At 35.0% G+C, this 17,891-nt stretch overlaps 2 protein-coding genes and 1 non-coding gene across 4 annotated transcripts; 2 read left to right on the top strand and 1 right to left on the bottom strand.

Annotated features, from left to right (window-relative positions):
* Window positions 1-5,816: 5,816 nt before the first annotated feature.
* Window positions 5,817-5,896, bottom strand: Trnal-uag. Its single transcript has one exon. It is a non-coding gene; the product is annotated as a tRNA-Leu (tRNA).
* A 264-nt stretch (window positions 5,897-6,160) lies between these two features.
* Window positions 6,161-17,026, top strand: LOC119068281 (probable galactose-1-phosphate uridylyltransferase). 2 transcript variants are annotated; one of them, XM_037171814.1, is made up of 6 exons: window positions 6,161-6,215; window positions 15,427-15,581; window positions 15,648-15,817; window positions 15,893-16,098; window positions 16,160-16,605; window positions 16,676-17,026. In XM_037171814.1, exons 2-6 carry the CDS (start codon window positions 15,548-15,550, stop codon window positions 16,882-16,884), a joined length of 1,065 nt encoding a protein of 354 aa, XP_037027709.1. In that variant the 5' UTR covers window positions 6,161-6,215; window positions 15,427-15,547; the 3' UTR covers window positions 16,885-17,026. The 2 variants fall into 2 exon arrangements, with proteins under 2 accessions (XP_037027709.1, XP_037027708.1); XM_037171813.1 differs by lacking the exon at window positions 6,161-6,215 and having other exon boundaries at window positions 15,407-15,581.
* LOC119068279 (UDP-N-acetylhexosamine pyrophosphorylase) lies at window positions 7,926-10,203 on the top strand. Its single transcript, XM_037171810.1, has one exon. The coding sequence runs from the start codon at window positions 8,188-8,190 to the stop codon at window positions 9,643-9,645; it is 1,458 nt and encodes a 485-aa protein (XP_037027705.1). The 5' UTR covers window positions 7,926-8,187; the 3' UTR covers window positions 9,646-10,203.
* Window positions 17,027-17,891: the final 865 nt, after the last annotated feature.

The following is a 17,891-nucleotide window of genomic DNA, read 5'->3' as shown; positions in this document are numbered from 1 at the left end:
TTATCTGCCGAGATATATCGAGATAAACATGCTCTAGAGAAATAATTGCGAGATTATCATTCTAGGCAGATAAAGAGATTTTCTGTTCCGTGATTCTAGGTTATACTACTTGTTAGAGGCCATAGACAAATTAATTCGGTCATGCCTTGAAGAGGAAATTTTTGTGACGCAAGGGGAAATTTTCGTGATAAATGGGAATTTAGTAATTTGTGTACGGCCTTTTAGGTAAAAAAGTAATTTTAGTTCCTAATTTACGTAAGCCACTTCCCTGCAGCCTGAAAACTTCAGACTCTTTCAAACAAACAATTCCTTTCTAACGCAAGAAAGCCTACTATTTCTGAGCAAGCTCACATTAAAAATTCTGTTCTTGTCTGTTCTGGCATTAACACTGCTTTTAAAACAGAAACAAAAGCATGTGTTCCTCGCTCTACTGATAACATAGTTTCGCGTGGCCGTTAATGTAACTTAACTTAATCAGCGAAATAACGTTTCTCAATCCTTAACCATTTTTCATCTGAACTTTCCTAAGCCATCTGAATTTAAATGATTGTATGGCCGAAGTTTATCAATTATCAATATCAATATACGAACGTATGCCGGAAACGGGTCATATATCGGCAATTAATTTCTTATCGTTCAACGGAAAATGTAGACGTTATCTCACTTTTTAATTGAAATATGCTTTGTGTTAGATAAGAATGTAAATAAATAAACAGGACACACATTACAAGCTGTATGGAATTGTACAGTCCAACAATGCATACAAATGCAGTTTATTGAAATATTCGCTATACGAGAAGACCTTTCAAATGCCTACGAATCTTTTATTTTGCCAACTGAACGCTTTATCTTCAAATCGAAACTCATGTCAAATCAAATGCGTTGTGAGAAAACGTATCGCAAAATAATCTGTAAATCTGATGCTTCATTCGTTAAGAACATTGACAAATATATAGTCATTCTATTACCTCGTTAGTTTTCGCATACATTTCGCTATTAAAGACAACGACAGCCGGAGCTCACTATTTATTTGTGTCATTGTTGTCAGTAACAGATGTCTACTCGTTTCTAAAAGGGTAAGTTTTAAGTCGTGATGGATTTAAACTTGAAAATTGAACAAGTCAGTCTAAGAGAACGATTAAGAATTTGAGAGAATACCAGAGGAGTTCATATATTTCAGGACTTAACAGAACACGCCATACGACATCAAAATACTTGATACTGGAGCTTTTACAGACTTTGTTTTAAAACTATTTTCCTTAAAAAATGTTACGCCCCGCGCTCATTACTATACTAAATTAATTAAATTGATATTAGGATAAAGGACACCGTCTGCATAACATGAAGGTACGTATATGTTTATGATTCGAATGGAATGAATCGTTTTAACATTCTTGGTTGAGGACCCTTATTACGTACAACAAATGAAAAAAAAAACAAATTGTTCCTCTCGGGGTGTGAATGGGAATGAAGATTTACGATCTCGGTGCGTTAACAAATTAGGACTTTTTAGATACACTTTCACCTCGAGCAAAGCTTTTAAATTTCAAAATAATTGCGTAACATACAAATAGAATAAGGAACGAAATTTATCAACGTCCGTCTGATGTGTCTTATGCTCGAGGCCAACGGGATGCTAAACTACCGTGACAAACGACTGGTATATAAAATGTTATTGTCGAAATTTGAAAGTAAATTGTAAATTTTAAATAAAGACTGACTTTGCGGTCTGGTTTTCTGTTCTTCCGTACAGCTGAGCGGTTTCTTTATTTATTTATTTAGAAAACCAGAATTCCGATAATAAATGAAATGTGTAAAATGTATCCGATTGGCTAACTCGTAAAACAGGTCTAGATATAATGCAATTTTAGTATGGCTTCATGCATCGGTACATAATGCATTCTGCTGGTCATACAGTTTTTAATTCGATTGATGCATGGACTAGATATGAGATATGGAAAATTTTTGTTGACTGCCCACATTTCCTCGTTTCACAAAATGCATATTTTTACGTGTTGGTCCAATGTCCAATATGGTCGATTCTATGAATTCTTAGTCTTCTGAAATGTTCATGAACGGGTACACGGAGAGAAACTTCACTTATCACATCACATATGTTCTTAAAAGTTTCTTTAAAATTCAATATCGAGCGAATTACGAATTCAACTTTGTATGGAAAATTACGAAAACCGTAATAGATCATGTGACCGCCGCTCGATTTTCAATTTTGAAACCTCTCTCCGTGGGTGGGTGGATAAGCATTTCTTTGTTCTGAATCCTAAATTCTTACTGGCTTTGTATCATATATTTTTCATTGAAACAAACTAAATTTAGGAATATTTGGGAATTTTTAGGATTCCTTCAATTACATACATGGTGAATTCCATGCGTGTCCGGTACGATCCAAAATTTCGTTTTTAAATAGATTGAAATCCATAGGGCTTTTCTTAGAGCAAATTAATGGAAATATATCTCAAAATCAGTCTTCAAGAAAATCTAATAGGTTTCAAGCTATTTTGACTGACAATTTTTTCAATATATTTTTAATCAATTTCATTTTATTTTCCGTTGTTAAACTTCCGAAACATCACAAATAACTGATATAAAAACTTTCCCTTGAATACAAATTGTTTGGAAAAGTAATTTTTCTATTCTCTATTTTCTTGTCAATTTGTGGCCAGATTTTTAATCAACAATAAATCATAAATAGACAAGGACTCGTGTGAATTACGGCCATCGCTCCGCTCTGCCCACTCGTATAAGTATTATTCAGTTTCATAGTCTTATTGTTAACGCAAATCAAAAGTAAAAGATACGAATGTGTAACGATTAGAGGACTATCACTTTGGTATTATACAAAATAGTACGGTAGACGTTCTTCCCTTACACTTATGTACAAAAAGGAAGCCCCCTGGTACTTACTACATTCACAAAACCTTTAATCATGAATAAAATGCACGACTCGTGCGAATTACGGCCCTCGCTTCGCTCTGGCCGCAAACTTCACAATCCTGGGAGTTTTAAAGTATTCTGTTTGATTGGTTTTAGCGGCATTCCATACATTGGAATTATGATTTAGAAATTGGTTTTTCATAAATGTTTATAAATATTTTATGTCATGGCGTCAAATCTGCTACTTTTGCCAGTGATAGCTGATTATCACCGTTATATAAAATTATCATGCGTGATAAGGTATCGGGGAATCTGGCACACTGTGCCAAAAGAACGCACTTTTAAACTATGTAAAAGATGAACTCGCACACGCAAGTTTGTTGCTGCAAATGCTTTTTAGCCATGGCATTGACGTAATGAATCCTTTTACAAAATTTTGTTATAGAAAAATCGTGAGCGAGTTCACCTTTTATGTTGTTGAAAAATGCATTGTTTTAGCACCGTGTGCCAAATTAACCCACGCCATCAGGAATGCCCCTATTAAAAAAACACTTCGCGCTGTGCTCGCGACTGTCGTACGGAGTAAAGTCCAGTCATGTTCATACTAAGCAAAAAGACAAAAAACATAATAATTGAAAAACTAACCAGGTCAGTTCCTCGGTTTCCTTCAACACTTAAAAAAATCTTCAGTCCATTTCGAAACAAACCAAAAATAAATTATGAAAAAAAAACTCCGAACGCCTTGGAACTAATCCATAAAGAATTTCTAGTCAAATTCAATCGTTGTTAGAAGGTTACATAAAATGCATTTCATCGACGACCGGGGCCTTTGTTATTGATGCCAATCTCCTCAAATGTTTTCTCCATTTTCAAGCGTCTATTGCATGCCTATAACATTTTGGCATTTTCTGATTTATTAGATCAAATAACTAAAAGTAATATTCAATCCATTATAACGTGTTGTTTGTGCACATAATTTTTTTTTAAATATCAAATCGATCGTAATAATTCACGAACAATGTAGCAATATCGAACCTTGTTGACCTTTTTGCTTAAAAATATCGTTGAACATAAAGAAGAAAAAAATGTACTTTCACTATCGTAGTTCTTTTTATTTGCTATATGGTTGTATTGTATACCAAATGCCATGCAATTAACTAAAAAAAAAATTTCTTCATCAAATAAGTAACTGTACCTATCTATCGGTTATGTGTATATACAAATCACTATAACTTCTAAAACGTTCCTAGAGTATCTCTGACATTACACAGCGTGTGGCCCGTATTATATTGACGTGTTTTGCCAATTTAAGAAGAAGTCAACGTAAAACATTTGCAACTGGTTTTTGATGGCATGGTGATCTTTTTAAATATCAGTTTTTATCACAACCTTGACCTTCACATTACATAAAATTTAGAAACTTAAAAAAAATTATTACTCTCCGATGTTACATTATAAACTGGTTTCATCTTCCAGTCCACATTATTTTGGTGGTTTTTAATAAAAAAAAAAAAATGTAAATCACTCTACGGACTCTGAATGACATTTTAATGCAATCAGATAACGATGCATTTCCAAGGAGATTTATTAAAAAAATAAATTTGATTGAAAGATTTTCTATTGAAGGAGAAGCTGCTTATCGTCCATATATTAATCGTAATTGATTAATTTGAGCTGTTGAGGCGATAGAAGGGTCAGGATAGGCTGGCTTCTGTCCGAATTTGACCTGAAATAGTAAGAAGAAAACTAATTGGCTCTGAACCTGATGTCACATGTCCAACAGACCTTAAGCTAAAGTCTAAAATTTTGCTATTTTCTTACTAAATCTTACAAAGTAAATACTGAGGAAAATCGCTCTTCTAGTTCTTCAAAATTGAAGAATTTAAAAGTTGAACTTTCTGATCAAATCAACGCAACACCAAAGGTTCTTCGTCATTTCATATTCTTATTCAATCAGAGACAATTTACACAATTTCTGTTGTATGTATTTATACGTATGGACTATATATATATACAACAACTATGATCTAAGATTTCTTGTTGCATTTCGCTTAGTGTCTAATAATAAAATCTCTTAGTTTTATTGTTTCAAACATAATGACAAGCTCTGGGCAATATGGTTCTTTATACGGTAAAATGTATGAATGTATAAAAAAATTGAAGTACGACCCGATAATAATACTGGTCATATGCTTGCCGTCTGTAACAGGATAATAATAATAAATCTAGAAACATTCCGAAGAAGTTGGGTCTTAAGGTGCTTTCAGTCTAAAAAAAATTCATCCGCTTAGAAGAAAAATTCACCCGTTTACAACAAATGTTCATCCGTTTACATAAACTCCGACTACATTATATTGTTTGAACACATCTGTCAAGAACACGGATGAACTAAACGGACGACTCTGAATTGGGCTTTACACATCAAACGTCTTGCATCACGCTATGTAAACAGATTTTATCATTACACCTTTTCTCTTTTACGAACAATGAATATTTATTATCCTTATTGTGAGCCTTGAACGAAACAAAAGGTAAACAAAAATAAATTGGACTGATAAATCTACCGTTACAAGTGAGACCAAAAACGTATGGAAGATAACCCAACGTTTACGTATTCATCTTTGATAAATCAAAAGTTTATATTTGACGATATTAACGAACGCACCATTAAATCTGTGAAGCAACATACCACCATCAACACTCATAGTATTCCGAAAGCAACACGCAACGTTATCCATCCAGTTTATAAGAACAAGAACAGGCATCAGATCGTTCGCAACGGTACAAATCACGAGAAACAGTTAGGGTAAACAGCGGTGAGATTCGAAATCAACACTCATCGTATATGCATACCCACCAAGTTCGCAAGGTCGTAAGGGTACAAGTAAACAAGAAACAGTTAGGGTAAATAAAAAAAAAAATTGTGACAGCGGTGGGATTCGAACCCACGCTCTTTCGAACTGGTGCCTAAAACCAGCGCCTTAGACCGCTCGGCCACGCTGCCTCCTTGAGCGATATTGCTACAGTGCATTCACAGTGTTCAATGAAAGCAAAACATCTAAAACCTATGCATAGAGTATGAACGTATACATGTTTGTATATCTAACTGTCTATATCTACATATTTGGTTGGCAAGAGTCACAGTTATAAAAATTCTAAAATAATAATCTTTTGTTGTGTGTTATATTTGTATATCATACAGCCGCATACCAATGTGAAATAGATATTGCGGTAATGACGGTATACTTTTACATACGTGGAATAGTGGAAAAGTTGTTACTCTCGCGGTCATAAAATATATATACACGAAAGAAATATAAGAGGTGAATGCATTCGTTATTAATATTGTTAACGATCCAGATATTTTATTTTTATTTAAAATACAATTTTTTTAATAATTCAATTGTCTCGAGGTCATTACATATAAAAACCACTTTCATTTTCAATGTATACTCGAATTTGCCTGTTCTGATGTGTCGGCGATGCAAAAAATAATAAAATGTAATGTAAAGCTTCCTGACACTTTTTGCTTGTATATATTTGTATGGAATCCAGTGCAGTGCGGTTTTGTGTGTGCGAACCGTGTGAGGTTTTATATATTTCGAATGAATGAATGCTTCGAGGAGGAAAATAAGGTGAATTTTTTATATTGCCTGCATTGGACGATTGATTTTATGCACTTTCTGCCTCGCGAAATTTCCAAAATATCAATCTACCACGACACATACGTAAATAACTAATAACGAATTTTTGTAAGTTCAATGAAAAATTAAAATTCATTTTATGTTCCACCAATACTAAATTACCCTTCAAGAGTAAAAGTGACGCAAGTCCTTGTGTCTTTTATTTACAAAATCAGAGTAATCGCTAGGAGTTAGGAACTACGTTTGGGCTTTTTCCAGATTTTCCTACATACTCTCAAATTTCCTCAAAAAGAGAGTCTGGCTAGGAGGGACGTAATCTACGTCTGAACCCAAAGACATCACCAAGGAAATCCGATATGGCAGATGATTCGGCTTTGTTCTTATAATTTTCTTAAAAGAGGTTTCCTCAACATCAGCCGCTTCTTGTGACGTATTTTTTTTTTAAGTAAAATTTTCTTTGGTAAAACTGTTTAGTTCAGACGTAGTATATTTAACCCCAAAGTCCCGGATTATGGGATCGGAGCAGAGTAGTTTTTTTCAAAATAACCCAAATTTATCAATTCATCGCCTGATGGAAGTAAGAAGTGCTAGAGAGATCACCTCGAGTCCAGGGACCATTGGAACACCCTACATTAAAATACCAATGAAATGCCAAACACCTCACTACATTTTTTATTACGAACTAATAATAGTTTACTTCTCACGGTGCGCGGACACTCATACATTCATACATTATATAAGCGCAATACGGCGATTGTATGGAAACTTCTGGTAGTAGTGGACTTGTGTCACGCTTGAAAATCGTGGAAAAATGTTTCTAATCAATAATTGAGACTGACAGAGAACGCGCACAGCGAAAAAACCAACTAAAGTTACAAATTTCATTGCTACTGCATTAAGAAAAAAAAAATAGCTCGTGCTGTAGAATGTTTTACTGTTCAATGAAACTCTAGTCACTGAATATTCCAAGGAATGGATTTTATTAACTTAAAAGTAGATTTTGATTTTTAATATTTTCCATTTTCCTTCAATCAACTCAACGTGAACTTAAGGGATGGTCTACTATTCATTATTTTTCCAATTTGTCCACCCAAATATTTTACCAGGAAAACGACGAAGAAATGTTTTAAAGAAAGTAAAAAAAATTTAATGGCTCAGACGATTTTCCTTTCTGTGTCAAGATTGCGTTTACAACAGCAAAAACTACTACTACTTACTGCTAATAAATTCGGTGCTTCAAAACACCCATCCACCTCTCGTACTCCGCTGGCTTCGCTGCTATCTCAAAAGCAAAATACATTGAAGTGGCGCACTCACACCAGCCCTTCCACATTACAACTGAAAATTCATTGGCTAATGTCAAATGGTAGAAGGAAAAAAAAAATTATTTGACGGTAAACGTCATTCCATACAGTTGTACCCTCTACTCCAAAATACACGTACACACATAGTAGTATACCGTGGCGGTGTGTTCTTTTCGATAGTCATGGGTGTTGTTTTGTTATAAAATTCATTCGATTTTTTAATAATTATTTGTCAACACACCTCAGTCGATACTTTCACTTAGTTATGAATGGATGTGCTACCACAACCGATCAACACTATAGTAACAAACAGTTCAATAACAAAAATTGATTTGCAATCAACGTAAATGATAATGACTGCATTCGAGCAGATACGCGAACGCTTGGAGAAGTACGGTCAAGTGCATCTCTTGAAATACTGGAACGAGATCAACGAGGAACAACGGAGACAATTGAAAAGTGACATAGAGGAATTGGATTTGGTGGAATTGTCTGGTTTTTTCGAACGTGCAACACTCAGCATTGCGGACGATGGAGAGAAATTGTATAATCGATTGCAACCGATACCAGACTCTCATGTCTTGTCGGTTTGCCGTACACCCAAAAGTGATTTACGTACTTTCGAAGAGGAAGGATTCAAGCAGATTTCGCTGGGACGAGTGGGTGTTCTGTTGATGGCTGGCGGCCAAGGTACAAGACTTGGCTCCAAGAATCCTAAAGGAATGTTTAACGTTGAACTACGATCACAAAAGTCACTGTTTAGAATCCAGGCCGAACGAATATTATCGTTGCAACGTTTGGCATATGAGCATACTGGCATTGAAGGCAAGATTACATGGTACATTATGACGAGCGAAGCGACAATGGAACCGACCATTCACTATTTCGAGGAAAACAATTATTTCGGATTGAGGAAAAAGGATGTGTACATGTTTGAGCAGGGTAGCCTGCCGTGCTTCGGATTCGATGGGAAAATTCTGTTGGACGAAAAGTGGTCGGTATCAAAGGCGCCCGATGGTAATGGAGGAATCTACCGAGCGCTTCGTGATCAGGGCGTATTAGCAGATATGACAAAGCGAGGACTGATGTATCTGCATGCGCATAGTGTAGACAACATTCTTATTAAAGTGGCCGATCCCGTTTTCATCGGCTATTGTGTGATTGAAAATGCAGACTGTGCGGCCAAAGTGGTGGAAAAATCGCAACCGAACGAAGCGGTCGGTGTGATCTGTGTCGTTGACGGCAAATGTCAAGTGGTCGAATACAGCGAATTATCGGCCAAGGCAGCCGAAATGCGAAACTCCGACGGCCGATTAACATTCAATGCGGGCAGCATTTGCAATCACTTCTTTACGACCACATTCCTTCAGAAAATAGCCGACCGATACGAAAAGGAGCTTAAATTGCATGTGGCCAAAAAGAAAATTCCATTCATCGACAATTCCGGTGCTCGTATCACTCCAGACAAACCGAACGGTATTAAAATTGAGAAATTCGTGTTCGATGTGTTCGAATATGCGGAGAAATTCGTGGCGGTCGAGGTGTCCCGTTCGGAGGAGTTCAGTCCGCTGAAGAATGTGGACAGTGTGGGAAAGGAATGTCCCACGACGGCCCGGAATGATGTCTTTAAACTGCATAAGAAATTCATCGAAGATGCTGGCGGTATAGTGCACGGTGATGAATGCGAAATATCGCCACTGTTGTCGTATTTCGGCGAAGGACTAACGCATATCTGCAAAGGGAAATCGTTCACCAGTCCTGTTTATTTGAAAAGTTCGCTGGATCCATTAAATGGTCACTTGTAGATAGATTGTTAGACTCTGATGTTTTTAAATTTTTTTAAATTTTTAGCAAAAAGGAAATTTATTTTTTTATTTTATTTTTTCGTTTAATTTTTATTTTTTTTTAGTTAAAATGTTTGTGGAAAAACGATCTCTCTGATTTTCTAGTTCCGTGTTTAAGTTTGTGGAATATGTGCGGCATTAAGTTTATATTCGACAAAATTGGTACATGGGTACAAACATTTGAAGAAAAGAAAATTTTTATTTTTTTATTTTTTATTATTTAAAACTGAAAATACAATTCCAATTACGTAGATCATAAGTTTGTTAGTTTTGTAAATATTTAAAAAGGAAAATGTGAAAAGTGTTTTGAAAGGAAAGTTCTAATACTTATGTCGGTCGTACTTAAATAAAAAGAAGAAGAAGGAAACAACAAAAAGCGAAACTTTATGATATTATGATTAACTGATGTCTTAATTTAATTAACCTTCTTGTAAAGTCTCTGTTGCCTAGCTATATATCTACATATATCTATCATACCTTGTATAATTCAATAAAATTTTATTTTACTGCAAAACGGAATAATTAATTTTTCTTTCCGACGATCGACATTTTTTCCCTTCTTTTTCTGTCGTTAGACATTTTTGTTTAAAGGTGTGTGACATACACATGTGAAAAAAAGCATCCAGTGAATAAGTCTGATTAAATTGCTTTCCGATCAATATAATCTTTGGTAAGTTGACAACACAAAAAACACAACAACCAAATTAATTTTCATATATAACAAAACAACGACAACAGCAGTGCCTATAGGTGTATAAATACCACCGAAAAGCACACGAACTGTTTTCATTTTTGTGTATTTTACAAATATGATACCGTAGATTACACAGTCAAAGCATTTTTTTTTTCAAAGTCAGATGACAGACCGTTCAAGTAGTTATTCGCTCTCATTTTCTGGTTTTATTATCTCTTTTCGGATATTGTATTATGAAACTTTGCACTACACGAAAACAAAAAATTTATCGTAAAAAATTGTGGGGGGTAAACATCTCCGCGGAATTAATGTGGACACATTTGCGAAAAAAAAAATCGTAAGAAAATCCGGAAAATCTTTGAAGACTTTTCCTGACCGTTAGGCAATTTTTTTATTTTTAAGTAAAATTTTCCGGAATTTTCTAGCACTCGAGAAATTGTTTCATTCCACCTCATACAAATTCACTTATCGTACCATTCTATTCAAATCATTTCCAACAGTCAATCGATATCCTAATAACATTTTGTTAAGACTTTTTTAACACTTAATCTAACCTAACCCATAAATAATGACTAATACGCGCAACCTAAATAAAATCCAATAAATTTACGAAATAACTTAAGGACATTCAACCCATCGATTAGAGTAAAGTCATTCATAAACAAAAATTCTTATAAGAAGAAAAAAAAATTGCTGAGATGTTTCATTCATAGTGTGCACCCAGTTGGGTCAACAATCACGGCAACAATATTCTTTGCTGTTAGATTTTCGTTGGACAGTATGGCAGAAAATTAGGTTTTATTGCCTCTAACAGTGCTTTGTCCTTCTAAATTGAACAATAACAAAAATTCTACTCAGGTTCGGCGAATATTTTGATGTCTACATCCCACTTTTACTTTGCTAATGTTTGGAACATAAAATTAAAGGTTTTTTATTTGTATGCAAACTCAATCAGGTGTCAATTACACACCGCTTTTTGTGTCGTTGTGGTATTTGACGGTGAAGAAGTTTAGTTGAAATTTTCTGTTGGACTGTACGTTCTACTATTTAAATACGATATAAAGGGTGGACTATCGATACTATCAATACGAAAGGTACGTTGAATTGGGCTGATTTTTTTTATTTTATAATAAATTACCTCTCACTATGTCTGTTCAAACAAACCTTCGAGTTTCGAATGTTACTGTTATTGTACCCAGTGCTTTGATTTATTGTTTTTTTTTTTTTTAAATACAAAATTCAAATTGACTGAAATGTTAACAGCCATTGGCAAGGGCATTTCAATGATGGTGTAGCAATTTTGAATTTATTGCAATTAATCCAGTTGAAGGTTATGGTCACGCATAAATAGACTTAGGATTTCGCAAAATCTTTCTTTTTTGTCGAAAATAAACGGCCAATTTTAAAATTGTGATTTTCCAGTCAGTGCTCTATTTCAAAATGACTTTGTCTTCGGAATGAATAACTGACAAAAAAGAGTTGAGAATCTCACCTGTTGTAGGTAACTTTATCCTCCAGGTAATTTATGTTATCTGCTTTTTTTGTATGAAGAGCTTGCCGGTACAGGTGTCATATGAACATCCAAATGTAGAAAGAACTTAGAATGTAGTGAATTTTAAGAAAAATAAATTTGGAATGTTCCTTTGGGATGTAAAGGCACCCCATTATGATTTCAGTACTACATTGTGGTCTGACTTCACTCTGATAAATATCCTTGAAACGAAATGCCATCATAGCAGTGAAGTTGGTTCACAAAGAAATAGAGCACAGACATTAGTAATTTTATGACGACGTTCACTAGAAATGTTATGGAAGTATACAAAAATCTATTACATTTGAGGTTTAGGTTCCAAACAACAGTTCTCTAAAGCCTGACGATAGTTTTCTTCTGAAGATTCACAAAATTTCTATAGACATCGTCAGACTATCTGAAACGAAGTTTAATCAATGAAGTCATGTCATTTTTCTGCATTTACCTCAGATATGGAATATTATCTGCAATCGCTATAATGCAATTTCAGCAGTTATAGATTTCACCTATGCATATTCTACATGCGATATCGACGCTACAAAACATCGCCATTTGCCTTAACAATGATATCGAATGTGAAATGTATTTAATTAAACTCGGAAATGACGATTATCTTTTGGTTCCATATAGTTGTGTACATCTTGCGAGAATAAAATCAACTTCTGGTTCTCAATAGTATTTTCTTCCTTAACTTTAATCGGTCGGACTTTACACCTTTCGTAATATTTCGGTTCATGAACTAATTCCAAGAATTTGCCAAACCGGTCATCAATAAAAGAATTCGCTTAAAGATTAAAGAAACCAACTGAAAAATAATTTTTAAATTAAATATAAACAAATCGGATGGGAAAAAACCAAAATTCGTGTAAAAGATTTAAAGATAAATTCCACAAAGAAATCTGTTTCAATTTGTTAGGATTGGTTCACAGTTCGTGCAGAATATTTGTAGCTCATATTTAACAATGTTTACATCGTGTGGCATGTAGAAACATGAATGGGAAATTTAAAAATTCCACCAAATTACTACTTACCTACTTAACCTTAACCATACACAGACGGCAAGCATATGACGATTTCTAATTATCGAATCTCTACAGCAACGCACTTCAAGCATGAATAGTACTCTAATATGGTACTGAAACTTGACAGTATGTCACACAACTGTAAAACCCTGTAAAAAACCGTTTTATACAAAATAGTAGCTTATTTGGCAGCTGTCAACTATGGTCACTTTTGCTTGAAGTACGTTGCTAGTACCGTCTACTGTTAAATATTTTGTTAGACCACAGCACTGCTCCTAGAGAAGTGCGCTGGTTGGACACAATTTTGCTTTTGATCCAAATCTCGTCCAAATTGGAATGTAGACATACATAAAAATGGAATGGCTTACCACCAATCAATCGATTCTACAGTTGTTTTTATTTAGATTATAATCCAACTTGTGGAACAAATTGTTCGAGTGTTTTTTTTTTTAACGAACTGAGTACTGGCCTTTATTTGTTTAAGGAACATAATTTCTGTATGGAAATTCTCATTCGCTTGCATGCATAATAAACCAAGTTCGTAAACTTCAACAGTCGTCATCAAAATGCTTTTTTTCCTCTCATAATCTTATCGAATTTCAATGTAGAGCTTCGAGAGAGCGACTCGTATGACGAACGATGAAGAAAATTTGCAAGCCAAACAGTTGTTGGTTTGTAAATCAATTTTTAAATGTAGCACTTGTACGGCTGAATGTGTACACGTCACAATAAAATTAACATTCAGGGCCTGTAATTAAGTAGTAACGCAACCGTATTATACAGTATTTTATCACGATAAAAAATATTTGCGACACTAATTATGATCTACTATTCATTCTGTATATAGGTACGTTTGACATCAGCATCTCAGATAAAATAAATTAAAAATAGAAAATATTTTTTTAGCAGATCTTAGAATAATTAATAATACCCTAAACGGCCATTCACAATGGATCTCAGATCTTCTACTCCTGCCTACAGAAGAATACAGGGAGACTCCTGCGTACACAAGAATACAGGCAGTAAATGTCGATAATATACGAAGCTTACATTTTTTCAAACACCTCTTCTTCCGTAACTTGTGAATGGTCCGTTTTACCAGTTAAAATCTTTAACGTGCTGAATATAGATTCTGAGGGCCTCCAATCCACGCTTTTACGTGGTTTAGCCCTCCGTTTACGACCAAACAGCAAAAACTCTTTAGAGTGCATTTCGGAGGCTAATATAGGCTAGGCTTGTGATCTAATGAATTGTAAATAAATTGTCGCAAGTAGCTAAAAAAGAGAAAACACGAAATTTTTTCACTTCTGATATGAATAAAATTCACAACGACTTGTGAGCTGATGGCCCCAGTCCAAGGAACTCTGGCGACAGCTCTGGTCAGAAATAAAATGAGATTACGTGAAGTAAGCGTAAATTAATGTTCTTTATACCTTACTATCTGAAACAGGGCATATTTCTATGAAATTGGTTTCCTGAATTGATTTTACTATGTTCATTTTACTATCGTCATCAGCCGTTTACAACCTGCTCTTCATATATACATGTTATCGACAGTTACGATAAACCAAACCATCGAACTGTGGGTAGTCTTATTTTAATGAACTGTATGTTAAATCGAATGGCTGCAATAATTTCTTAACACTTGATTAGAGTTTCTTGATCTTTCTTTGAGCATCCTGAGATTTCTATTGTTTAAGCACAAACGCCGTTTATTAGCTTTATATAGTAGAAAAGTTGGAAGATTAGATTTCTTTTAAACTGCCACTATATGGAACTTCTTTCGATCAACAAGTATTTTCAATCGATTGATTTCAAATGTTTTACTTCAATTCTGGGAACATGTATTTTATGTTCGCATTAGTTTGTCGTTTATTTCTGAAGTCGTTGTCGGTAACAGATGACAGCTCCGTAACACGTTAAAACGTTTACTTCACGACAGAGTAAAATAAACCAGGAAGGAGCAGACGACGAAAATACATTCAAAGGAGGGATCTAAATCCCGTTATAATCGTTTACAAGTTGAATTCATAAAAAAATTATAAATAACTTCTATTGAAAATATTGTTGGATAAATAGGCGTATAGACATTTCTATCGCCCAATTGCAATCACTGCTACTTGAATACACGGCTTCGTGCCTTATCAGCGCAAATTTGAAAATATCTCGCGAATGAATTACCGGATTAAACTGGCTTATTTAACTTTTATTTATTTCCTTTTTTTTCTGGAGTTGATCCAACATTTTAAGCAAAGAGACATGATATGATGTGAGTCAACCTTCATAGTAATATGTTATATTGAAAAGAAAAAACCAAAAATGAATGAAATAAACATCTCAGTTATTGCCGAAGTTAGATAAGTCCATAAAAAAATGTAAATATATTGCTCTTATCAGTTGAAACCTGACATTAACAATTGAACTGCTCTCTGTATGTGCATAATAACTTCTACGTATACGGTCTGATCAAAACAACAATTTTATGTATTACATAGGAGCCAGTACAATTGATGTCGTGTAGAAAAGCGGATAATCTGTCGTATAAATCATTCAATTAACTGGTGACCTTACATATAACTGCACCATCGAAAAAACGAGCTAGTTATACGTGCGCTTATGCATTTGCAAAAAATGGATTTTGTACCAACTGGTAGGAAGAGGAAACCACTTAAGTGATGACATTGTAATATTCAATAAAATTTCCACTTTTCTGTAGAGCATCAGCACACCAGGCTGAATCCATTGACTGGACAATGGGTTCTTGTCTGTCCACACCGGATGCAAAGGCCCTGGTCCGGACAGGAGGAAACACCGCAAAAGAATGACTTACCGGAATTTGATCCATCGAATCCACTGTGTCCTGGAGTTGTGCGAAGTAATGGAGAAGTGAGTTTCATTTTAAAGTACCTTCTGTCATGGTCGTATCATCATCCGATTTATCAAAATTCTCCATTTCAACAGAGAAATCCTAAATATCAATCAACATTTGTGTTCACCAACGATTTTCCTGCTCTACTGGAAAATGTTCCAGCACCACCATTGAGTGATGATCCATTGTTCCAAGCACGAGAAGCTCGTGGAACATGTAGAGTAATGTGCTTCCATCCAAAATCCAACAAAACTTTACCGATTATGTCACCGAAGGAGATCAGAACGGTCATCGATGAGTATGGACTTGAAATAACTTTCCATTTTCAATTTTCATTATTTTACATTTTCCAATCTTAGATGGATTCATCAATTCAAGGACTTGATGGTAAAGTACACGTGGGTGCAAATATTCGAAAATAAAGGGGCTGCGATGGGCTGTTCAAATCCACATCCTCATTGTCAAATTTGGGCCTGTTCGTACATGCCAACTGAACCCGCAACCAAAGACAAACACCTACGCGAATATTATGCAAAGCACGGAACTGCACTGTTGGACGATTACGTAGCCAAAGAATTGCTGAAGAAAGAGCGCATTGTTATCGAGAATCCGGATTGGCTGGTGGTCGTACCGTACTGGGCTGCCTGGCCGTTCGAAACGATGCTCGTATCGAGAAACAAAGTAAAACGGATCTGTGACTTGACGCAACAGGAAATTAACAATTTAGCTGTTGTGGTGAAAGAACTTACCACCAAATATGACAATTTGTTCAAGTGCTCGTTTCCATACTCGATGGGATGGCATGGTAAAACATGAAAATCCATTTAGACGTTGGACAGTTTCATAATTTGACGAGTCTGTTTAATTGCTTTCAGGTGCACCGACAGGTAATTTAATCGATCAGGACGTAAATCCGTGGACACTTCATGCGACTTACTATCCGCCACTGTTGCGATCAGCAACGGTTCGTAAATTTTTTGTCGGATTTGAGTTGATGTGCCAAACGCAAAGAGATCTTACTGCCGAACAGGCTGCTGATCGCTTGAGACAAATGGATGGCCGGACACATTATTCAGTTGAGTGATTATCTTGGTGATTCGGTTCGACTGATGAAAAGTTTCATTCCTTGTTTTGTATTCATTTGTCTTAACTGTCATTCCTTTTTTAAACGACGATTCGGGCTATGTTACGTGTTATAGCAATAAATTTCAGAATTTTTAGATCTTTTCACGTATTTGTTTAGTATTTCAATAAACAGTTAACAACAAATTTCTTAAGTCTTGCTATTCATCTTTTCAGATCGAGTCTCCGACAAATACTTGGTTGTGAGTAGTTGGTTTGCTTAAGAAAAATCTGTCTTGATTTTTCGATAATTTTATCAAGTATAGTCGGATCTAGTCTACCTCTATGGTCGGATCTAGTCAGACTTCAATGATAAAAACAGGAACAGGATGAGAGAAATGTTTTCCACATAAAACAGTCTCCTGTCGTACGTTTAAAATTTAAAGTGTTGATTACGTCCAGAGCGCCGATTTAGACTTGAAATCAACAGATTTATGCAATGCATTACTTCATTTAACTGAACTTACTACAATAAGACTTTCTTAGTCCGAATCTTGGGTTAGATGACCAATCCCAATTAAAGGAGTAGCTCACAAGATTGGGTCCAACATTGATTTCAGAGCAAGGATGACTAAATTTTACTGACATTGCCTGTAGAGCGAGACTAACAAAATTTTCGCAACACAACATGAAAAAATTTCATTTTAAAAATCAGATTTTTCTGTTCTTCCTATCAACTAAAGTTTCTTCTCTGTTCCTTTTAAATTACCACTATCTATCCTCTTTTCCCTCTACTCTTCTAAAAACTATACATTATCTCAACGTTTCAGTTTTTACTGTAAAATCTACATAATTCCTAAAGGTCACATAACTTTGTAAAGCGACTTTATTTCCCAACTCAAAACACTATCGTATAAAATTCTGTTGCGATTGAAAGAACATCGTCAGATCAATTCCGAAAACTGTTTGCAATTAATTCAGTTCAGAGAAGCATTTCAGAAAGTAAAAATTTATTGAAACTGTACTGAA

This window comes from Bradysia coprophila (genome assembly GCF_014529535.1).
Source record: "Bradysia coprophila strain Holo2 chromosome X unlocalized genomic scaffold, BU_Bcop_v1 contig_173, whole genome shotgun sequence".
Classification (NCBI taxonomy): Eukaryota; Metazoa; Arthropoda; class Insecta; order Diptera; family Sciaridae; genus Bradysia; species Bradysia coprophila.
The sequence above is the reverse complement of the archived record's forward strand: the minus strand, read 5'-3'. Positions and strand labels throughout refer to the sequence as shown.

What these genes read in the sequence shown, in the direction of transcription:
- LOC119068279 (XM_037171810.1), top strand. Translation starts at nt 8,188, where the DNA reads ATGATAATGACTGCATTCGAGCAGATACGCGAACGCTTGGAGAAGTAC.
- LOC119068281 (XM_037171814.1), top strand. Translation starts at nt 15,548, where the DNA reads ATGCATTTGCAAAAAATGGATTTTGTACCAACTG. An exon ending in AATGGATTTTGTACCAACTG is followed by an intron (nt 15,582 to 15,647) that starts GTAGGAAGAGGA and finishes ACTTTTCTGTAG; the next exon opens with AGCATCAGCACACCAGGCTG. An exon ending in ATACTCGATGGGATGGCATG is followed by an intron (nt 16,606 to 16,675) that starts GTAAAACATGAA and finishes AATTGCTTTCAG; the next exon opens with GTGCACCGACAGGTAATTTA.